This window comes from Anabas testudineus, chromosome 2 (assembly GCF_900324465.2).
Source record: "Anabas testudineus chromosome 2, fAnaTes1.2, whole genome shotgun sequence".
In the NCBI taxonomy this organism is placed as follows: domain Eukaryota; kingdom Metazoa; phylum Chordata; class Actinopteri; order Anabantiformes; family Anabantidae; genus Anabas; species Anabas testudineus.
Window position 1 is genome coordinate 13,884,409 of NC_046611.1, and position 24,909 is coordinate 13,909,317.

At 38.6% G+C, this 24,909-nt stretch overlaps 1 protein-coding gene across 1 annotated transcript; it reads right to left on the reverse strand.

The window, feature by feature from the left end:
- Positions 1–1,097: 1,097 nt before the first annotated feature.
- Positions 1,098–22,961, reverse strand: LOC113163506 (NACHT, LRR and PYD domains-containing protein 12-like). The gene is made up of 19 exons (XM_026362228.1): positions 22,914–22,961; positions 20,472–20,687; positions 18,355–20,179; positions 17,748–17,924; positions 16,478–16,651; positions 15,133–15,306; positions 13,037–13,210; positions 12,516–12,689; positions 11,640–11,813; positions 10,042–10,218; positions 9,849–9,892; positions 9,661–9,726; positions 9,145–9,215; positions 8,180–8,235; positions 7,433–7,647; positions 4,450–4,709; positions 3,848–3,961; positions 3,039–3,180; positions 1,098–2,657 (listed from the first exon to the last, which is right to left on the reverse strand). Coding segments are annotated over exons 2-19 (4,386 nt in total). The 5' UTR covers positions 20,473–20,687; positions 22,914–22,961; the 3' UTR covers positions 1,098–2,289.
- Positions 22,962–24,909: the final 1,948 nt, after the last annotated feature.

Consider the following 24,909-nt stretch of genomic DNA (forward strand, 5'->3'; position numbering starts at 1 on the left):
CTGGTGTCTGTTATCTCCCTGATATGTTGTAATGTACGTCAGCAAGACAACCAGTCAGATTGTTGTGGACATTGAGGTGTTAGTGAGGAGATTATTTATATTTTTAATACTGATATTATTTATATTATGTCAGTATTAAACTGACATGCTGACATATAATCAAAAGAGACACAAGATCCCCAGCTGAGCTCCACTGCTTCACTGTTCAAGACAACTTCCTATGTACTTCTAAAAAGCTCTGTTCTTCACTGCAGTGGATCTGATGCATTATAAAACTAAAACATTTCCTCTCTCGGTGCTTCTCTTTTAGTTGTTCTAGCTCTAAACTACCTGTTTGCTTTGAACCACACGTGTAAGTCACTCTGGATAAAACAATCTTAAATATGTAAAATAAACTAAATGTAATTTTAAAGTAAGGACATTGTTCAACAATGTTAAAAAATGTTTAGAAGCGAATATCTCTGCACTGGAACATCTTTCTAGTAAAGAGTAAGATCTGAAAGCAGTTATGTGTTGTATCTTTAACCAGTACCGCTACGTGCCAATGATGAACAGGACTACACTGTAAGATAAAACTTAGAACTTACTTATAGCTACTGCTGATGTGGAGCTAATGTTGACTGTTGAATACAGAACTCCAGTGAACTCCAATTACTATAATGCTGAATTCATCTGAATATGTTCTTGACTAATCAGCTGATGTTTTGGTTTTTAAGAACAATCAGGAGATCTTGAGAAATGTCATCACATTCACTGTAAGTAACTAGTAACTCAAGCAGTAAAATAAATTCCTGTTTCACAGCTGAACCTGATATTTGTGTTGATATGATTTAATTGTCTATGTGTCAGGTGTGAACCAGCTTGTCTCCCTGTGTCTGCCTGTCTGAGTGCAGATGAGACAAAAACACTCTGTTGTATGTTGGAGTCTCAGCTCAGTGTTGCTGCAGCAGCACCACCTGCTGTTCAAAGGTACTAACTACAGCTGAAGTCACATCATCTGCTTTGAAATCACACACTTTAATCACGCTTTCACTGATTGGATTGTTTTTCTAAAGAATAGAACCAGGGAGAGAAACAACTTCTGCTTAGTCATAGTATAAAAGCATAAATGCAGAGTTTATTTTTCAACTTCCAACTACATACACACACGTAGAAACAAAGAATTAATAGGAAACCACTCAAATCATTTGGAACTATTTTCCCTTTTTGACAAACCTTCATTGTTAAATGCAGGATTGTGAAGGACTGTACGGGAGGTTGTGTAGTTATTAAAGGCTGTACTCACAGAGAGACCACACAGTTTGCTCAGCTAGTACAAATTTACAGTCAGCGTGCCAGAAGCATGCACTGTAAAAATAAAAACGTGAAATTTTTAGTAAAATTACTAGTACAATTTTTATTCCACTGAACAAAAAATATGTAATTGTACTGTAAACTATACCAAAGTAGTTAAGGTTCTTGTTAAAAGTTGGTCTTTCATATTTGATGTTGGTAAAATTCACAAATTGTAGTTGAACCCTAGTTGGAGCAAGGTCAGCTACATTGTGCATGTTCATTTCAACTCCTTCTGACTAGAACTACAAGTTTTTAACTTAATATCAGAGTTAAATGAATTAAGTTATTGGAGTTTACTCAACTTGTTAAATTAAGGTTATTCAATACAAAACAAATGAACATATTTGGTAGTTTTCCCAGCATGTATTTGTTGAGTTAATGCTGTTAAAATATTGTATTTAGTTCTTTACAGAGAATAATCATGGTGGAACTTTGCTATGTGTCTTTAATACATACATATATTAGATAAAGGTTGTTTATTTTAACTCCGGTATTAACTATGTGAGCTGTAATAACGGTTGGTGTTGGTGAATTCAGCCCCCAGCCCAGTGCACTTTGAGTCTATTAAAACCACTGGGTGCAGCTTGACGTGATTGTCCTGTACTTGTTTGGTGAATTTAGGTATTTAAGTTTTTCTTCAAATTAAATGAGGATATTTTAGAAGGTGTGGAAGTTCATTAGGTTTACCAACAAGTTAAATTTTACACTCCAGTTTTATTACTGTGTCATGTTTAAAATATAAACTCTTTCTATTTTGCTATCCTAAAGATAATTCGTTGGTGCCATTTGTTATTCTTAGTATGTTAAACTTCAAATTAGTTTTTGTTTTTATTCATCTTAAACATATATTTTTTTAACAATAGATAAAACTAAAATGTGGAGAGCCGCTCACAGACGTTTAACATTAGCAGTATAATCACTTTTGCTTATGTGCATGTTCAAAGTTCGAACTGATCACAGAATCCGACATTCGTCCAGATGTCTCTTCCTGCCCTTGGTACGCCACGGTTGGAGCTGTCTCTGCAACAGTTTCAGCTCTGCTGAGAGACATGGATCCACCACACAGAGAGCATCAATCAGAGCTAAACTGGCTTCTATTCCCTTCTTCCGCACTGTGTCGATCAATACTCTGGCTTTCTCTGCTCTGATCGGTTTTTCAGCGATTTCCTCCATTTCACCATCAGTGATCACTCCACGCTCCAGGAGTTTATCCAGCAGCCTACGGAGAACAGGTCTAGAAACTCTGTCGATGAACTGTATCCGAAGAGACTTCAGTTTTTGTTCTGCTGGCACAGTCTCTGCTGCCTCAGGTGGATCAGTACCTGCAAGATTAACAATGTGAGTCATTATGGGCCTAATTTATGCTGTTGTTTAGTATCATCATCATTATATGATAAATAAATCAGCATTCAAAACCTGCTAATGTGTTGATCACATTTTAGAATTTCACTAAACATCCTCAGAGGTAAAAGATCATCTCTCTCTTCCTGTATGTGTCAGGTTGTGTGGCGTTAACACGTCTAAAACTTTTAAAATAATATAGAGTGAAAATGCAGAAGCTTTCCATCAGCTAATATGTCAGTGTTGTTTAGTTTATGAGCATCAACTCAGAATAAAGGGAACGCAGCTCAATCCATAACTACTGCTTGTTTCTTTTCTGCTCTGCCGGGTGGAGGGAAACTGCAGGAGGATGAAGACTTTACCGGTCAGATCAACTTTATGCTTCCAGACTTCAGTGCTCGTTTCATCTTGGACACTTATGGTCAATTCTTCTGTGTTTGAGAGCAGGCGAATCTTAAACATTGGATGGTAGTTTGATCCAAACTTCAGGTCAAACGTTGCTTTCTGAAAACCAGTAGAACAGTGTCAGCATCTTTATAATGGAAGTAGTGAGGTAAAGAAGTACATTATTCACAGATGGTGTTAATTTGTTTTCTCAGTAAAACAGTTCAGTTGTTGCTAAATGCAATGATTTTCTTAACAAATTATCATTGAATCATACAAAAACAAAATTTAAAACATTCAGTAACAGCTTGCTTAAAAATGTAAACAGTGTTGAAATGTAAACAATAAATAAAGTTCCATTTATTGTAAATATTGTAACATCAAAACTATTAAAATCAATGGATCTGCTGCATGATAATGCTCTGTATGATGTTTACTGTCTATAGTGTAGAGGGTATTAACTAATGTTCCTACTGAGAATCCTACAACCGTCTATTTTCAAAAAGCTCAGGCATCACTTTAAGATGAAAAACAACAAAGTATGTTCAAAATAGAATTAGAAAAAATAAAAATAAAATTAATGCCAAAAAATTTTGAAAAGCAGATGTGTGTGTTTATTTTTAAAGGCATAAATTTATGCAATAGTTTCAGAAAATGTCCAAGATACTGTGGTGAATAAGTAGAAACATTTGGTGCAACATGATGTGTTCAGGGACAATGAATTGTTAAGTCTCCTGTTCGTTGTTATTGTTTTGATAATGACACTGAACTTATGTGAAATACTCACGTTTGGCTGTATTTTAAAGGCCTCGGGACATTCAATAGTGTAACTCTGATCTTTGAAGAGGTCACATTTGGAAGGGACCTGGATGTACTTAGAGTCTTTATGTTGTGCTTTGACCTGAAGAGACAACAGATCGTTGTAATTATAGGGTTTATCTTTGGTAGAGGTGTTCAACATATCAGCATTGTTGTTTTCATACAGTTATAACAAAAGGTTGCAGCTTGGAGCACTGATAAAGAAAAGATGCCATAGTGAACTGGAGCAGTCATGAGGAAAGGGACTCTACATCCATTTCATTTATTTGCCAATGGAACTTTTGCTTATAATTGTTCTTCAATACATCACAGAAACAGGCTGACATAAAATATTTTCTACATTGATAACTCTACAATGCAACATAGCTGAAAAATGTTATGTCCATTAAGTTATAATAGACGCAGGTGACAGACATCAGGTGTGCAGCTGATCGCTCAGGTAGCTTAACTCACATTATATATGTGTGTTATGTTTGCAGTGTTTCACTAACATCAGCCCAGCTAAGAGTGAATCTGTTGCAAGATGAACAAACTAGAAAGAAAAAGCTGTAACATCTGATAAATCTTTACCTCTTCCAGGGGGATGTTGCTTGGCAGGAGTAAAACACTGAGGTTTTGCCGCTGTGTCTTTGGGTTTGGTGGTCGGAGGAACAGCAACACTTGGCTGCTAAGTGGTTTCAAAAGCCCCGGTACAAGATCCCAGGCAAGGCCAAAAGCAGAGAGATGAGGGACTTCGACAACCACATGAGTGTCTGTGATCTCCAGCTGCTGGAGGAAGCTCATTCTATCATCAGTGATCTGGACGACTGACAGGCCTCCGGAGAGCAGAGCTGGGAAAACACAGTGATTAATGTCTGTTGCACAACAACAAGTGAAAGTCACTGCTCCTTATTTTAATTCTACAATGGTTCATCTGTTCACTGAAGAATTTGAGCCCGTTCCCAGTTTGGGTAATTTATCAAATGCAAATGTTGGTGTTGGTGGGTGGGAAGCCAGTTAGGGTGTGATCTTGTGGCCTGTGTCAGACTCGCATTAATTCCACATTGACAATGAAGAAAGAATTAATAAAGAGAAAAGTATAAAGCGAATAAAGATAGTAACACTTAACTTTGCACTAAATTCCAACTTTTCTCAAGAAATGTTTACAAATTTTACATTTTAAACTTTAAATTTGATAGGATTTGGAAACTCAGCCTAATACAATAACTTGGATTACATAAAAATGTGTTGGACAGATTGGCAAGAACAACACTGATCAGTCCATTCTGCCCTGCTGGCTCCTCAACTCTACATCTGCTCAAGTGTTGTACATATGGACATCAGAGCTTTTTCAAACCAGAACTGAATAATCAGAAACCAGAGGCTTTTAATGTGAACATCGGAGGTTTTCTGACTTCCTTAAATGCTGTATAGTTGATAAAAAATGACACCGGGAATTAAATTAATGTAACCAAATCTTTGTGTAAGAGAGTTTAAAAAATGTTGTGAATTGGCAGTGTGAATTTTATCTCATTGAACAATCCTGTTTTAAAATGTTCTTGTTTTCTGTGAGATCTCTTTGCTGCACATCGTCCTTTTAGTACCTTCTGAGTTGCCGTAGTTCCCCCACTCTCTGCTTAGTTGTGTGGAGAAATGCTGTCGGTGCTATTTTATTATTTTCTCGTAAAAAATGATTGTTTATGTTGCATACCTCACTGTATGTTAGTTATTGTCTGTTTAATGTGTTACTTGACCTTTTTTGTGTTGTTTTGACTACTTTTGTAAGTTTTATCTTTCTAATGAAGTTGGCTTAGCACACCTGTGGTACTGCAGGTTTCTGCTCTGCAGGTATATTAGCAGCTGTTCTCAGTGCAGGCTTTGTTATTCTTGTATATAGGGGTCAGACGTGCAGGACCCAGGGTGCTTGTTGTGAGCAATGGTGTGTTGTACAGAGCTTCGAGGGACCATATATCTGGAGGGAAGTGCTATCAATACGTTGTCCCAGTGACAAAGTCCTGAGAAGTGTTGACATAGCTGGACATCAGGCACAGTCTAGGACCCTGTATTTGGCAAGACAGAGATTCTTTTGGCCGATCATTAACAGAGATGTAAGGGACTATGTTTATCGTTGTCAGCAAGACAGCAGAGCCTGAGGTGAGAGCTCCACTAGAAAGTATAAAAACAACTAGACCTCTGGAGCTGGTCTGTATTTGCATTTGGTGTGATGAGGACTCCAGAAATAAGTCCATTGATATCTTAAGTCATATCAGACCATTTTGAACTTCTTCAGGTCTCTGGAGACAGGAAATCTCACACCGCCCCCTACCATACAATGGGAAATGGGATGTGGAACACTTTAACCAGACCTTGGGTAGCATGATCTCCTGAAGCAAAAGCTGAAACTTGCTGATAAGTTGAAATCAACCATCTATACAGTGGATGGATGCGGCAACACACAAATACAGGATCTGTGACACAGCCAGTGGATGGGAGAAGATGGTCCACAGGAACCTGCTTTTGCTGGTCAACTTTCTTCAGTAGAGGATGCAAGTAGTGCGTCTCGCCTGCTCTCGTCTTTGTCAGTTGGAGGATCGTTGGCTCCAGGCTTCGATGTTGAGGGAGAATTGACGAGGACTGTTTGTTTGAGAGAGAGTGATGTCGGCTGTGGGGATGCTGGAAGTGAAAATACTACATCTGTCGGTTTGAGGAATGGAGAAGGTCATTTGACAGATCTGGAGCCTGTGGACTCTGGCAGGAGAACCATGGAATGGATTAGAAGGCATGCAACTGGCACGACAAGTGTGGGCTATGAACCCCAGCATGCCTCGACCCCGCCTGACGACCTTGTGGCAGGTCAGTTCGTGACCTGTGATTCTGGAGCTGTGGGTGGATCAGGCGCTGATGAACCTTCTGATGTGGCTGTAGTCAACCAACAACCCACATACTTTACACTCTGTTGGTCGGTTCTCTCTCACACACTGCGATCTTTCAGGTGTACTGTCCAAGGTCAGGTCTAGATTTGGCAGTCTTCGATAGATTGATACAAACCATGTCCAGGCAGGATGTTGTTCGTGATCAAGTCAGTGTTTCGGTCTATTGCCGACTGATTCTGAATAAAATGGCCTTCTTGGGTTTATAGATGTTTTGTCATGGTGCATTTCAAAATGTGTTCTTTTGTTTTTTTTCCTTTTTGATGGGCCTGTGCTACACTAGTTTTTTGGGCCATGTGTCTAACATAGCTCTGCAGGTATATTAGCAGCTGTTCTCAATGTAGGCTTTGTTATTCTTGTGTATATATGAGTCAGACGTGCAGGAGATGTCAGAAGACAATCTGTGTTGTTTTAATTTCTTCTACTGGAGTGAATAAGGTGTGGAAATCAGTCCTCAGTGTCATCCATAAATATAATCAACTAGCATTTCCTTACACATACTTAAATGTGGGTGTTGGGATGGATGTTGTTAATACTGTAGTTGTAAAGACCTTTGCAGGAGACTAACTACAACATACAGACTATAGAGTTCCACCATCGCTCTATATAAAACTCTTTAATCATAAGACCAGTAATATTCGTACCCTCCTTTGTTTCACAGTGTGGGAGGTGGAGCTGAGAGATGGCATCCTTAGAACACTTGATATTAAACAGCGGCCCTGCAGGTTTCTTGCCAGCTTGTTGAAGTAGGGTCTCATCCCACTCGATAGTCTCATACTGGAGCTCTGCCTCCTGACTCATGACAAACATCAGCCCAGTCAAAATACACTGGAACATACCGGGACCAGGACATCTGAACCTGTAGGACACAGAAGGGCTGAATGACCACGTCTGTCTAAGTCTGGTAAACCCGGGATGAGTCAATTTTAGGCTCAACTTCCTCAACTTTGAAAAACAACAGGAAAAAGGGGACGAACAATTAGAAAACAAACGTTACTTAACGGGGGGAACTCAGAAGCTGTAATATATCACACACCAAATACAGGTGTATGTGATGCTATGCCTTTTAAACGATGTCCTTTATTTATTTATATATAGATTAACAAAATGTTGCAGCCTTCTCCTGCTAAGATTTAGCAAATTAGCAATAAACTAAACTATTTTCACTCAATATTTCTTCATGACAAAACAAATTTTTTAATAATAAGAAGTAAAGTTAGATTTATGTGGCTGTTACATTAACTTGCACTAAGAATATGCTGGGCTATGGTGAAAATACTTAAATTACTTATTTACTACTTACTTAGTTTCCTCCTTCTGTTTCATACTTAAATCTCAATATTGATCAGAACAACGTATGCACTTAAAGCAGCAACATGTGCTTTGCTCACCTGTATGAGACTTGTTCAGATTCAGTTTGTAGTTCAGGTGTGAAGTTTGGTGAATGCTGGAATTCAGAAAATAATTTTTTTGTTTTTCAAGACATGACCAACTTGTGTTCAGTGAAGCAAACTAAATATAATTTTACACAGTTCAAACTCGAGCACAATGTCCAGGTTGGAGAGGAAATGACTCTAAATCTGAGTGGACTGATAATGGCATAAGTTACTATTTACAGATTACATCTGTGGTTTGGAGTAGATTCTGTAGTCTGTGCAGAAATGTTACTGAGAATGACATCAAAGCAGAGGTCTTGACCATTATTAACTCAAAAGGTGTAAAAATATGTCCACATACAACTTAAACCCCAAAATAAGAGCTTCCATTAAGTAATTAGCTCCACATATCCTAAAGCTGAAGGGTAACACCTAGAAATGTGAAAAGTAAAACAATATATGAGACCAAAAAGGTTAGTGTAAGAGTTAGCTGTGTGTGCTCGCTTCACAGTGCACATGGGCTAATGCGTAGGACCTGATTGCAGATAAACGGCTTAATTCAGATACAGCGGTTTATTTTAAAATTAACAAGTTTACTTTGTTATTTAATTGTACAATTAAATAACAGTAGCTTCAGAGCTGTATGTTTCCTTTTGTTGTGATTTGTCACTGTTACATAAACTGTATTGAACTAAAATTGAACAGAGGATGATGAACAAACTTAGGAACATCATGGAGAAGAGCTCGCATCCTCTCCACACCCTGCCAGGAAGTAATTCCAGCCAACAGCCATGACTCTACACAACTACTGTATCTGGAACAGGTTAGACTACTCCCCTGAACATTTATTATATACTGTATTCATTCTTTCATTCATGCACAGCTACAGTAGGTATCAGCTGGATTCTTTAGGTATTTGGTTAAAAAGATCTGGTTTGTTTTAATCTGCTGGAATATCAGGGAGTAAGGTTTTCTCTCACCTTTGTGTCCTGTTCATATACATCTGCCTTTCTCTTTTCTGTGTTTGGGTCCAGTTCATCCTCTGAGTCACCTGATAAGGAGAAGACACACTTCAGTTTACTGTTACTTACTTTCTATCGTCTATCAACATGAACAGATACCTGCTACTGTTCTGTCTTCAGTATTTTAATTAATACTGCGTTTGCTGTTGTCTTCTAGATTATTGTACATGCAATATATGATTCTGTCTGATGCTGTACTACTGGGCTGATACATTACTGTATGTTTTTCTATATCCACTCTAACATTCATCAGCTGCACTGTTCACTCAGATCTGGAGAGAGTGATAATTCACTGTGTTTTTTGTCTCTCATGTGAAGCACTTTGTAACACGTTTAGAAAAGTGCTCTATAAATAAATGTATTATCATTATGACGCTTTTCAGTCATTGGTCTTTTTCTGCATTGGCACTAGTTACAGTCTGCTTGAGTATGTTAAAAGCACAGTAATTCTGATCTGTAATATGATTTTCTCACCTTTAGCTAACAAAAATTGCCTCTCTGAACACCAGTCTTCTTTGTCATCAGCATGCAGCACGCTCACTGAAAATGTTTAGAAAGAATTAAAGTCAGAAAAAAAGTAACGTGATAAAGTGAGAGCACGCAAATTTTTAGATCCCATTTTATTAAAAGTGCTGAAATGAAGACACGCTTTCAGTCCTCACATGTTTCCTCTTCGGAAGCTTTAATCACCCTTCCCCAGCCAAACCTGTTGAACAAACAGACACAACAGTTGCAATGTGATTAAAGTAATTACATTTAGATAAGTTAACTTTATAAAACCAATCTTTGCTGTGATTGTAACTGTGTTTATTACAATACTGGTGAAAACAGTATGGATACAGAACGTCTACTGACCTCAGAGTCTCCAGTCTACAGAGAGGACTCTTCATTAGGTCAGATAACTGCTTCACATGTGAATCCTTCAAGTTCTTGTTCCCACTTAGAGTCAAATCTCTGAGATGGGAGGGGTTGGACTTCAGAGCTGAGACCAGAGAAGCACAGCTGATCTCTGACAAACTGCAGCAACTCAATCTGAATAAAGTATAAGACATGAAGCTTGACAAAAGGTTCCTGCTTGACTCTTTAAATACATAATACTGTAGGCCAGATATTTTATGGAATGACACGGCATCAGAACCATGATGTACTAACTTAATATATATTTAATGCAGTAATATTAATTTTAAGGGAGAAACAGTCACATAGAGAACTTGATATTGTGGCGTTGTGGTTGGGGATATTTCAGTGCAAACTGTTTTCTGGAAGGGTTCAGTTAAAACCATCAGCTGGTGATTAAACAGTCCCATCCAAAAGTATCGGAACAGACGGGTTTAAAGTAAATTAAAGTCGGTCTTCATATTCCCTCATTTACAATAACCCATATCAACCAACAGTTTTCTTTTTTTGATTTGCTTCTCCAGGTTTTCGAGTTTTCGGTGTCACTTTTTATTTTTCGGTCTGTACGTTAGTTTGTATTTTTCCTGCGTCAGTGCAGTGGATTTTGTTGTCACTTAGTTGTCCTGGTTTGTTTTGTCTGTATTTCTTGTCGTGTTTTCCCACCTAGTTTGGTTTCCTGTGTCCTTTTTTTTTTTTTTAGACTGGGTGGATTAAAAAACCTTTTGGTTTTATTCTGTCCTGTTTGTTTGTTTGTTACAGAATCCCTTTTTGTTTGTTATAGCAGGATCCCATTCGTTAGTTCATCACACTAATTCTTTTCCATCTTGTGGTTTGGCATCTGTATTTCTGCTAATTAATTTTTTGATCGGTGCATTGTTATACCTTTACTATTGCTATGTGCAGGTCGCTGATGAGGTCTCTGTTGCTTTTGTTTTTTTTCTACAACTCTCGAAATGTCAGAAACACCTTGGCTGTTTGACCCATTCTGTGTGTGTTGTCAGTACACCAGTGGTTTCTTTCTTTTTCAAGATACTCCAAATTGTTGAAGTGACCATGTCCACTGTTTGTAGTGTCACCAATCGTTTTTCCCAGATTTATAAATTGCTCTTTTGCTCCCATAGACGGATCTCTGGTTTTCACGTTGAGTTATTAATTTTTCAATAAAATACAGTCTTCATAGCTAAATCTGAATTATTATTTGATGTTCTAATACTTTAAATTCGTTTTACATTTTGGGGCTGGTTAAAAAAAGGTCCTATCCTCTGTTGTTTTAAGTATTAGGGTGTACATTGCATCCAATAAGAAGATGAATTTTGGTTCCATCTTTTAATCTTAAACCCAAATGTCTTTGGTGCACAGCAGTTTCTATTCTAGTACTAGAACAGATTTGCTCCTGTCTGATAATTCTGTCAATGGACTAAATCACAGAACAAAACAAACGTTTCCGTAACGATCCTCAGTGTGGATCAGTAAATATCAGCCTTCTGTCTGCAGTTTAGTTTGAGCACAACTTTATTAATGTCACCTAAAAATGTCAACTAAACAAATGGTCTGACCTCAGAGTCTCCAGTCTACATTGTGGACTCTCCAGAAAACCACACAGCAGCTTCACTCCTGAATCCTGCAGCTTGTTTTCACCCAGGTCCAGTTCTGTCAGATGGGAGGGGTTGGACTTCAGAGCTGAGACCAGAGAATCACAGCTGATCTCTGAAGAGCTGCAGCAACTCAATCTGAATAAAGAATAAATTAAAAAACAGAAATCAAAAGAACAGAAACTGTTCAATTGTGTATTTTTCATTGAGTTAAACTAAATGCTACTTCTGAAAATCTTTTATATATTGTTGTAAAACAAATTGTGAAGAAATGCTGCCAAAGCTCACACGACCCCTCCTAGAGCAGCACTGCTGTGTGCAAAGATATTCATTTGTACAATACTTTTGAGCAAGGCCTGTCTAAATAGTCTCATGGTAGTGCTAAGTCAAGTTTCATATTGTTTTAATGCTGCTAAGTGGATTCAAATGTAAGAATTAAGTTAAATGCATTTGTATGGATTTTATTGGTTGTTGCGGTTTCCTGTTTTACTGTTTTAGTTGATTTCATGTTTTCTGGCTAAAAATAAAATAAGCTCTAGACCAGATGTTTCTCTTTCTAACATGGAGCTCACTTGAGTATTGCCTGGATATGTTCAGGGTTCCAGTGCATGTCTGAAAACAGTGTATGTTGCTGCAATGCTGCTGTAAAAGACACTGTCAGATAGCAGCTAATGGTAATTTGCACATGGGACTGGCCGTGGAGGCATATGTGGTCAGTGAAGTAGTTGCATAAACAGACGAGAGGGACAAAGAGAGAAGTGTTTGCTATTGTGTGGAGTTTGTTCTGGTTCAAAGAAATCCATCTTTAAAGAAACATATCAACTGTGATAGGTAACTGACCTCAAAGTCTCCAGTCTGCAGTGTGGACTCTCTAGAAAACCACACATAAGTTTTATTCCTGATCCCTGCAGTTCATTGTGGTTCAGCTCCAGCTCTCTCAGGTGGGAGGGGTTGGACTTCAGGGCTGCTGCCAAAGAATCACAGCTGATCTCTGACAAACTGCAGTTACTTAATCTGAATAAAGAATAAAACATAAAATATGAGTCATTTAAGGTAAAACTGTTCTAGATGTTTAGATAAATGTTTAGTTCACCTTTGCTCTGCCGTAGTGCCTATTCTGTTTAATATATTTCTGTTTCTGACCTGTTTGTCCTAAAACTCACTAGGAGAACTAAGTGAAACAGGAGTCCTCTTCAAAATGTAAGGGCGATGGCTCATTTTCTCGTTTGGTGAACAGAAATGTCCTATTAAGATACTTGGTGTTTATCAGTATAACATCAACCTTGTGTTTGCAATTTTGTGTCACCACATTTTTTTCATTTTATTAATCTCTGCACAGAACAACAAAAAAGGTGTCTGACCTCAGAGTCTCCAGTCTACATTGTGCACTCTCCAGAAAACCACACAGCAGCTTCACTCCTGAATCCTGCAGCTTGTTGTTACTCAGGTCCAGTTCTGTCTGATGGGAGGGGTTGGACTTCAGAGCTGAGGCCAGAGAATCACAGCTGATCTCTGACAAACTGCAGAGGCTCAATCTAAATAAAGAAAAAACATGTAACTTTAGAAAACAAACCTGTTGCTTGAAACTCTTTGTTGGTTGATCACACCTCTCTTGAAGCATGAGACAGCCAAGCATTCAACCAAGTACCACTCCAGGGGAGATTACAACATATTAGAAGATTTTCAGTATTTGGCCCAGTGTACACCAACTTCAACATCCACCCTAATATGTTGATATGCAGTCGTGTGCTGTATGCACACCAATTTTCAATCTGCCTTTGTTGGTTGATCAGTGTGCAAGCTATACCTGACTCAGGGGAGCTGACTTTGTTTCCCCTGCTGTAGTGGTCACACTCAGAAACCAAACTAAATTTATTACTTCATATTCATACAAATAATAATAATAAGAAGAAGAAGAAGAAAAATAGCATGTGAACAGAGGCTGGTGCTGTGCAAATGCCAGTGAAGCGTGGAAAGTGGGATGGTAAATGGAAGAGAGAACTTTTATTAACATAACTTTATTATGACCCACAATAGACCCAAAGAAGCAGGGGGCAGGAGTCTATACTCTGCAGACTGATGTAGGTCTAACATTATCTAGCTATCAGGACAAATAAGACATGGAAAGGTTAAACTGCAAGACATGAGCTTAACTGCAGGAAGTAGGGGCGATGGAGTCGCTGCAGCATTCAGCTCCTCCATCATTTGGGCTGATTTCTGCATTAACACTGTGCTTGAAATGAATTATTACTGCGATAATAATTTCACTATGGACATATTCTCAACTTCTTTTTGGTCTACGACGGCTGGTTCTGGTAGTTTCAGGTTGACAGAGCCTTAATGTCATAGTTCTAAAGAGCTTTTATTGAATAAGATAATAATAATAACATAATATCATCATATGAGTGTGTATAAGTGTGGTGCTGTGTAGTGTCGTGTCTTCAGCCTCCTTCCAGTATGTACTTTATGTTGACTGTGTCTTGTTTTCTCTGTGCTACTGTGCTCCTTCAAAAATAATTGCCCCCCAGGGACAATAACATTTTTATTGATTGATTGATTGATAGTCTGTACCATCACCATGTCAGAAAGCCACCTGCACCTCCTGACATGCTGTCAGAGCCGGAGGTGCAGTGAGGAGAGATGCTCGTCCTTCCTCAGCACTGCAGACAGAGCTCAGACCATCTGCATAGTTAACTGTAGAATAAATCCTATCACACTCAGAAGAGGTAGGACAGTATGTCTCGTATTTAAATCATTTTGCCTGGTGTTTAATCTTAAAAATTCCAGTCGCAAGCTGGAGGCTCATCGCCCTTTGGTTAGTTAGAACGTGAGCGTGATAAATTGCTAGGGCAAGAACATTAGGCCATTGATTTGGATTGAAACAAACAGCCCAATTTCACTGTGTGTTCATGTGTGTGGCTGGTTTGCTATTGTAAGCTTTTGGCAGGTTATCAGGTCCCTAGAATATAAAGCTGAATTATTTCTTCTGTACGCTAAACCTATGATGTCCTATGCTATTGTTTCACCAAACATCAAGCCGATAATGTACTTTAACATGAAATCACGTAATTCCCTGTGAGGAACACCAAACACATTGTCAAATGTGTTTCTTAGTCACACATATCACACATCAGGCTACAGTACATAGCCGATGTATCATACCAAAGCGTATTACACGGCTTCAAGTCAATTTTGCTGTGTTTAAGAATATAACCTGTCTTCAGTTCACATCATAGCAGTTTCAGCACAGAGCTAACTAGAATTTCCTGCCTCATGGTTGTGACAGACTCTACCAACCAGTTAAGCTGAATACATGTCCAGAGTCATATTCTAGTCCGTTTACTAAGGAGTCCAAGTTTGTGCCAGATAGATGGAAATTGCCATGTTCACAACAATGATATAAACGGGCAATTGAAGACACAATGTCTACGACGCCAGAATAAAAACAGTGTCTCACCTCAGAGTCTCCAGTCTACATTGTGGACTCTTCAGAAAACCACACAGCACCTTAACTCCTGTATCCTGCAGGTTGTTTCCACTCAGGTCCAGTTCTGTCAGATGGGAGGGGTTGGACTTCAGAGCTGAGGCCAGAGAATCACAGCTGATCTCTGACAAACTGCAGTTGTTCAACCTGAATAAAGTATAAACCATGTAGATCAAATCATTAATAATCAATCAGATATGTCCTAATCAATGATGTTTCCTCTAAAATGAGTAGAGTGACTTTGTCTGTCTGTTATTGTGGATCATCATAATGTCAGCCTTCTACAGACATCATCCAAATGTCACCACAACATTCATACAACTATTCATGTCAACACTGATTCATAACATGCTGCTGACCTCAGTCACATCTGGAATTAGAAGATAAATATCAAATCACATATGACAGAATAAAAACTTACTACAATACTTTTACTCAACACTGAAATAGATCCAAAACTGAAACTAAAACTTGTTATTTCCCGTATGATCTACTGTAACTTCTACTGACAGTGCTACCATTATGTACAATAAGACCTTTTCAAATCCAGAATGCAGCAGCATGTTTCAATTTTGATCAGCCCACACAGAAACATCACCACATATCTTCGAACCAGCTTTTAGCGGCTGCTGCATCAGGTTCAAAGCTCTGACACCTGAACAACACCGTCACACTAAACTGGGCCTACACTCCCTCTTTCCGACTGTGCTTTGCCAGAAAAAGGAGTCTGGTCTCGACACCACACAGAAAACAGAAAAAGACACTGCCAACGCAAAGGTTCCATGATCCTACGAGCTACCTAACTCTGCTCACCTCACTCCCAGTATTCACAACACTGTTATACTCTTTCACAATTTACTATGCAATTGAAAAATGGCACTTACATGTCACAAAACATGTCTTCTGGTGGCACATTGGTTTATTCTCCTCTCCCCACTTTAGCTTTTTTAGTGATTTGATGTTTTAGATAAATCAAATTACTAAATGTAGCATAATGCATTTTGCATGAAACAAGGGCTGTGCATTTTTACGCATAGACCTTTTACAGCGTTGCCATATTTTGAGAGAAATTTTATACGTTTGCAATAGAAAGAGGGAGTTGTGGTGACCAAAACCTACTGATCCATACCTGATGTCAGCTCTAATCCAAGTGTATGATTTCTGAAGGTTTAATTTCAGTAAACAAACATTATTCGTGACAACTCACTAAAATTAAGTGAAATTGAAGGAAAGCATTTTTTTGTCTGCTGATAAAATAAGATTAAAATTCTACTTATTACTATATTTATATTTTTCACAGTCAACAAAGTGAACTGACCTCAGAGTCTCCAGTCTACATTGTGGACTCTTTTGAAAACCACACAGCAGCTTCACTCCTGAATCCCGCAGGTTGTTTCCACTCAGGTCCAGTTCTGTCAGATGGGAGGGGTTGGACTTCAGAGCTGAGACCAGAGAATCACAGCTGATCTCTGACAAACTGCAGGAGCTCAGCCTGAAAGAGGAATTAAACATGTAGATAATATCAGTAACAACAATGACAGGGTGTCACGGTGTGGTGGTTAGCAAAAAGGACCCAGGATCAAATCCACCAGGTACCTTTCTGTGTGGAGTGTGTCTGTTGGCCCCATGTCTGCTTTCCTCTGGATACTTTAGTTTCCTCCCACAATCCCAAATGTGCATGTTAGGTTAATTGTTGAATCTAAATTGCTCAACGCTGTGAGTTTGAGTCTCAATAAATCTCTAACTTTACGTTTATGTCAGCCCTGTGATGGGCTGGTGACCTGTTCAGGTTGTACCCTGCCTCTCGCCCAATGACAGCTGGGATAGGCTCCAGTATTCCAGCGACCCTTGGAAAGATAATAATAATAATAATAATAATAATAATAATAATAATAATAATAATAATAATAATAATAATAATAATAATTGAGATCCAGTGCCATTTTGCCAATGGTCACCAAAGGCATTCCTGTTTCCTTCCTTTGGTTGTGATTACAACAAATGGTCATGGGTTGTATGAGATGAAAAAGAATAAAGAACCTACAGTATGTTGATGCAAATGTTGATTTTAATGTTTAAGCACCTAATATAATATTCACCCCCTGTCAGGGCAGAGTGTCTAACACAGATACATTTAGCCTAGAAATAAGGACATATGATTTTGGGCTGTTTTGATCAACAGTGTCTCAAGTAAGGTAACACAGGTATCCTGTGTGGTACTGACACCAAAGTAGAACTATCTAAGTTATTTGCTGGGCGGCATTTTTATTTTTTTTTTTATCTGAACAACACATCAAACATCATATTATTAGTTCAGTGTGTATTGGCAGAGGATTTATCCCATTGCCAGTTTTAGTCAAATGGTGGCAGCACTGAGATGTTTTTGTTTTTTGTTTTTGTTTCTGCAAAGATGCAACAAATTGCTTTCTGAATTTTTTTATTTACATTTGACCGGGTTAGATATCATGGTTATCGCTTTCAGCTAATTAGCACATTGGCGTGCTATAAATGAAACTCTACTACTAGATACTAATAGATAGTGGCACTATTAAATTATAATGTTATTCTTTTTGAGGTAATTGACTGACCTCAGAGTCTCAAGTTTACAGTTTAGACTCTCTAGTCCAGCAGACACCAGCTTCACTCCTGAATCCCTTAAGTCTCCATTTTTACTCAGGTCGAGCTCTCTCAGATGGGAAGGGCCGGACTTCAGAACCGAGGCCACAACTTTACAGTGAGTCTCTGAGAGTCCACAGTGAGAAAGCCTGTGACGACAGATAACACAAAATTCAAAATAGGTTTAATTACACAGGTTATAGTTGCCCTGCTGCTCAGATGTCAATGTGTCCTAGAACAACAGTGAAGGGCAAATACTTTGGACAAATATGTCATGTTTTGATCTTCAGGTTGCAGGTGAGTTCTCCATACTATTTCACCAGAGAATTTTCACACACTATATTAAATGGCATTTACTTTTCTCCCTTACTTGGCTGACTCCAGTTCACCGATCAGTCACATGGAGCCAGAGCATGTGATGTCATTCACCTCCAACCTTCAAACCTGACCCCTGCAGACGTTTACTTCATAAACGTTTCTAGTAATTTCAACAGTAACTATATATCAGTTTCTATGTGGATGCCTATGTACTCCTAATATAATTTATATTATCATTAGTTACACTGACAATGAACTTACTGAGCCTTTTTGAAGCTGCTTATAGCAGGAATCAGTCTCTTTCGCCCCAGGTCTGATGTGTTGTACTTCATCAGGTCTAACTCATTCAGAGCTTCCTCTGACATCTGCAGCATGTAGGCCAGAACTGAGCAGTGGATCATAGAGAGTTTCTTCTCTGATCTGTTCTCTGACTTCAGGAACTCTTGGATCTCCTGATGAACTGAGTGGTCGTTCATCTCCATCAAACAGTGGAAAATGACTATTCTTCTGTCGGGAGAGATTTCATCTCTGTTCATCTCTTTCAGATTGTTGATGGTTCTCTGGGTGACTTCTGGACTGTTCTCTGTCTGACCCAGCAGACCTCCTAAGAGTCTCTGGTTGGACTCCAGGGAGAGGCCATGAAGGAAGCGAACAAACAGGTCCAGGTGACCAGTTTTACAAATAAGAGATTTCTCCACAGATCTTTTCAGGAAGTAATTCAGAGATGAGTAACTATAGTCCTTTCCCAGGAGGTTCTTCAGGACCCCTTTTTTCCTGTCAGTGTAACAGTGGAACATGTAGACTGCAGCCAGAAACTCCTGAATGCTCAGATGAACAAAGCAGTAGACTGTTTTCTGGGAGATCACACTCTCTCTCTTGAAGATCTCTGTACAAACTCCTGAGTACACCAAGGCCTCTGTGACATCAAGACCACACTGCTCCAGGTCTTCTTGGTAGAACATGATGTTTCCTTTCTCCAGATGTTCAAACGCCAGCCTCCCCAGCTTCAGAAGAACTTCTCTGTCAACCTCTGTCCGCTCCTTTTTCTTGTTAATTTTTATATTTTTCTTCTTCTTTTCCTCAAACAACTCATGTCCCTCATCGTACTTGTTCTTCTTCCTCTTTGTCTGAACCAGCAGGAAGTGTGAGTACAGGTCAGTCAGGGTCTTGGGCAGCTCTCCTCTCTGTTCTGTAGTCAACATGTGCTCCAGAACTGTAGCAGTGATCCAGCAGAAGACTGGGATGTGACACATGATGTGGAGGCTCCTGGATGTCTTGATGTGTGAGATGATTCTGATGGACAGCTCTTCATCATTGAATCTCCTCCTGAAGTACTCCTCCTTCTGGACGTCAGTGAAGCCTCGTACTTCTGTTACCCTGTCAACACATGTAGGAGGGATCTGATTGGCTGCTGCAGGTCGGGAAGTTATCCACACCAGAGCTGAGGGAAGCAGATTCCCCTTGATGAGGTTTGTCAGCAGCACGTTGACTGATGACTCCTGTGTGACATCAGACACAACCTCCCTGTTGTTGAAATCCAGTGAAAGTCTGCTTTCATCCAGGCCGTCAAAGATGAACAAAGGTTTACAGACAGCCAGCTGCTCTGCTGTGACCTTCTGTAATGTTGGATGGAAAACATGGAGCAGGGTGAGAAGACTGTACTGCTCATCTTTGATCAGGTTCAGCTCCCTGAATGAAAGCAGAACCAGCAGACGGACATCTTGGTTTTCCAAGTCCTCTGCCCAGTCCAGAGTGAACTTCTGCACTGAGAAGGTTTTTCCAACACCAGCGACACCGTTCGTCAGAACCACTCTGATGTGTGTCTGTTGGGCAGGTAAGGCTTTAAAGATGTCGTGGACCTTGATTGCAGTGTCATGGAGGGTTCCCATCAAAGCTGTCTCCAGCTGTCTCACCTCATGTTGGGTATTAACCTCTTCACTCTGTCCCTCTGTGATGTAGAGCTCAGTGTAGATCCTGTTGAGGAGGGTTCCACTTCCTGTTTCATCACTTCCTTCAGTCACACATTCACATCTCCTCCTCTGACTGATCTTATGTTGAGCTAAAACCTCATTCAGACCACTGTCCACTGTCACGTAAGAAAGAATAGTTATCAGTGGTAATTAGTAATTATTACTATCAGTGTGGTAAACAGACAAAGGAAAAACACAATTAACGAGAAAAATCCCTTTTTCGGTGTTTCTGCTTATAAATCTGGGTCGATTCTCAACTAAATCATGTTGAGTTTCATATTTTTCCATATTCCAGTATGGTCATTAGACCGCTGGAATAAAAAATATGAAGCTGTAAATGAATGTAATTTAACCCTTTTAAAATATAGAGATAACATGAACAACTTGCACAGAGATAGTCAGTCTTACTTTGTACAATGCTGGTCTGTCTGTGGTCAAGGCCTGCTGTTGAATCTTTATCCACGCTGCTGACAGAAGGAGTCTACTGATGAACCCGTATAGACCAGGTAACAGTATAAGGTGACGCACTGTCTGCAGGACCAGTATTGATAGCTGATAGGGAATAGATCCTTTAGGATTTCCAATCAGAAAGAACACCTGCTTGTCCTCAAAAATGTCACTTTACTGTGGATAAGAACATTTATTTACAGAAGTGTTTCACAAATGAGAATAACTCTATTAAAGATTTAACAAACACTGCTTCAATGATTACACAGCAAAATGCTGCAACAACACAAGTTGTATGTAGAGACTGTCACTGGCTTAGCAAGTGTAAGCAGACTCATCAGCCATGTACATTTTTATTGTCGTCAATGAAAATGTACATGGCTGTAGCAACCAATTGAATAGTTGTAAGGCAATTACTTAAAAACATTTCTAAACCAGAAGCACAAAACAAAGTATAAGCAAAGTATTATCAGGACAACAGAGGCAATAAAGACTTGGTTCTCATTTAAAAAGAGAGAATAACCTTAATTTCATGACTGAACACCTCCCTGTGTTCTCTTTGCCACATATTTTACCCGTTTGACCCCCCAACCTGCCAATGTCATACATCTTATACCATTCAACCTGCAAATATATTCTGCAAATCAGCTGAATTTAGAAACCAGGAACTGAGCCACTACCGACACCTGATAATCACTCTCTGCAGTGATTATCAGCAACACATTCAATATCAATATCATTATCAGTGTGCAGTACACTGTGCCTTTTCTTCTCTTATTTAACTCATATACTTATAGTCTAAGTTATTCTATCACTTCTGTTCTTTGCACACTTAATTTTTTGATGTTCAGATTGATTTGTTCTGGATAACAGTCATATGTTGTTGTGATTCTCTGGAAGAAGACAAAGCAATTTCCATCTATTATTCTACTCTAACCCATTTTCCTGTTAAAGGTTGTGGGTGAACCGAAGCCAAATGCAGCTCTCACTAAGCTAGAGGCGGGTACATCCTGCATGAGATAGAAGAAAAGGCATGTACTCACACTAAAATTGAACCTGTGAACAATTTAGAGTCACTAGTTAACCTAACTGGAAGTCTTTGGACTGTGGGAGGAAAAGAACACACAAACATGCACATACTCCACTTCCTCTTGTATTTATTGGAAGTCTCTGTATATCTGCATTTGGGTCTGCTGTACAGTATGTGTTTACACATCGGACCAGGTTACAATCCAAAGAAAACAACAAGCATCTATTTCTTCAAGTACTTCAAACTAATCTGAATTTGCCAGCTGTTTGGATTTGACGCTGGTGCACTTAATATTCACACTTTTGTCCCCACCTAAATGTTCTTTCTATCCATCTGTCCAGCTACAGGGTCTTGTTGGGTTCTTGTGTAAGTTTGGGATCTATAATTATAACCTTAATGGAACATCCCCTCCCAGCCCTTTAACATTATATTGAAAAGGTTAAGTTACATTTTCTGTTCTGGCTGTTATGAAGCAGGTGGCGGTAATGGAGTGGTCAGCGATCCCAACAGGATAATCCCTCCAAGCTGATGAGCAGGGCTGATAAACAGTTACTGAGAATGTTTAGTTGTTATTGCTGCAAATAGGGGTCACACAGACAAAGATTCAAAGATTCTTTTGAATAACGCTATTAGATAATTTCCTACAACAGATAAAATAATATATAGTTTAGAGCACAGATTATTATTGTTGGTTGCTCCGTGTTTAGTGCTGAGACATCTGGATTTTTGCTCCTGAGATTGGTCCAGTGTAGATACTTCAGAATGGCTTGTCTGGTCCTAATTGACCACTCAGACAGAAGGTTGGTGAAACGCACATAAGACTATCTCAGTTGATGGTGGAGGAGAGATTGTTATTTGGTCTGTTAATCGTCTTTTGGGGAATTTGTGTCCAAAACAGCAGAATTGTCTGTTCGCAAGAATCAATTGTATCTGCATTGAACAAAACATGCACAACATTTTGCAAAAAAAAAAAACTACAGAGTAGCCATTCAGTAAAATGACTTAAAATCCTTTATTAGATAATAAGTGAATATGTTTGCTTTAAAAACAATTGCAAAGGTTCTTATTGAGACAAACTTACAGACTATACTAATAATAGACTACATAGGAGATGGCTTTGACTTTGACACTAAATTAAGCTGTAATTTGTCATTTTTTTTAATTCTTACTTTCTACAAGTTTGTACAGATGATTGAGTACAAGTATCTGTTTTCTTATAACGATGGATTTGTTTGGGAAAGGGAAAACACATGAAAGACATAAAAACACACTGTGACCACAGGTTTTCACACTCACATTAAAATCTAGTAAGAATTCTGTCCGTCCTAAATTAATTCAGTAAGAAAAGATAGAACTAAATGACAAACACTCACCGCAGCCTTCGGTTTCCTCACGTCTGCTGTGTTTACTCAACATGTCTGAACTGTTCAGTTCATTCAGCTTTAGTTTAACTTCCCCTCTCATTATATAACCATGGTCATCACAAGAAGGGCAGGGAATGAAGGGCAAGGGAACTAGTTTTGATTTAAATGAAAGCAGAGACTTTAATGAACAAACCCCATTTCAGAAGGTATTTTCTTTAATTTGCTTGAACTTTATTTGTCTAACAGAAGTACAAGGGAAAGGTTTTTCAGTGTTTTCAGTGAATAACTTCATTGTATGTCTATGACGATTCTCAATAATTCATGTCACATCATCTGGAATCCTTGCATCTGGACTTGTAAGAAATTAATACAGATGCCATGACTCAACTTCCAACCAATGTAGATGTAAATGTACAGTTTGTTGCTGTAACACACAGAGTCATGTGTATCTAAGTGTTGCATCAAATTTCTTATAATGACACGTTTTCACTGTCTGGGAATAGATTAATAATTGTCGTTTTTCCTTTTGGAATTTCATGTTTTTCTGCATTAATTTGTTTTAAAATGTGATCTGATATGCAGTCAAGTCAAGAGTATTATCTAATATAATGTGATTAAAATAATAACAAAATAACAAAAACTAAATTTTGATCTTTCATGTCTTATTGAGAACAAGTATAAAAACCTCTTAGTGCAAAAAATTTGTGTAAAGCCCTGGAAAGCCCTTGGCAGCAATGTCCTCCACCAGGTGCTTCCTGTAGCTGTGGATCAGATCTGCACACGCTTCTGTCCAATACCCCACTTATAACATGTGATGATTGGTCATTACAAGTAATGTTGGTGCAGGGTTGCTGAAAAACTTTACAAAGAGCAGCGGGTTAGTGGCTGCATATCATAGTTAAGTTAGTTGAGGAAGGAACCTAATGAAACGGGTTCTGTGTGATAAGACAAGAAACAAAGGGAATTAAATTTGTTGAAAAAAAAACAAAAGTGTTGTGGGGGTCCTTTACAAATAAGAAAGTCAGGAAGTCAGACACCTGAAATTATTTGGAATCTATTTGCAGAAAGCGGAGTGCTATTTCCTTCGAATTTGGTATTTTCCCGCCCTGGTCGTGCTGTTTACTCCGTCCCCTTCTTTGCCCAGATCACATTCATCCATCAGTCACATTCCTTCACTTATGTTCATTGGTTTGTTGTTCGTTTCTTGGCTTTGTTCGCCAGACTTTATTGTACCAGTTTTTTGTTCCTGTTTTTTCCAGTTTCAGATTGATGTCCATTAGTTTATTTGTACTTTGAGTTTAGTATTTTATGTTATTTTATCATTGTATGTTATGTAGCCTGCTCCCTTATGTCAGGTTGTTGGTGAAGTGAGTTCTCTCTCTTATTTTATAAGTTTCATTCACAGTTTGTTTTGCGATCATTTTTATTCTTCTGATAAATCAATCAAATACTCTGAATCTCATTTACTCTCAAAAAGTCTACAAGAAAATACCCTCGAGTTGCTGTACCATGTCATAAGAGGAAAGCTTACCCTGCTTGTTACTAGGTAAATACAAGGTAAATTATAAAATAAACCTCTGCACGCTCAGCCACCTCACTTGCAATCTTTAAAAAAAAAAAAAAAAAAAACTGCTGGAAAACAGAACTCTTCCGCATCTTCCTTTGTAATTAAAAAAAAAAAAAAAACTTTTCTACCCTAGCCTTGTTCCTCACTTGTAAGTCGCTTTGGATAAAAGCATCTGCAAAATGACTAAATGTAAATGTAAGTAATTCCAATAACTTGTTAAATTTTAGATACTTAGTAAATAATTTGGTTTTTACCAACAGAAACCTTGGCTAATTACAACTGTAACTTCACGTCATGTGTAATAGACGTTTCTCTTGAAATAATTTTCCTAGAAATACACCATTACATTTGCGATATGCCAATATAAACCAGACAAAATTACAGGGTAATTTGAGTTGATGGGTTAGGGTTGGGGTTTTCTCTTTGTACCAGCTCTTA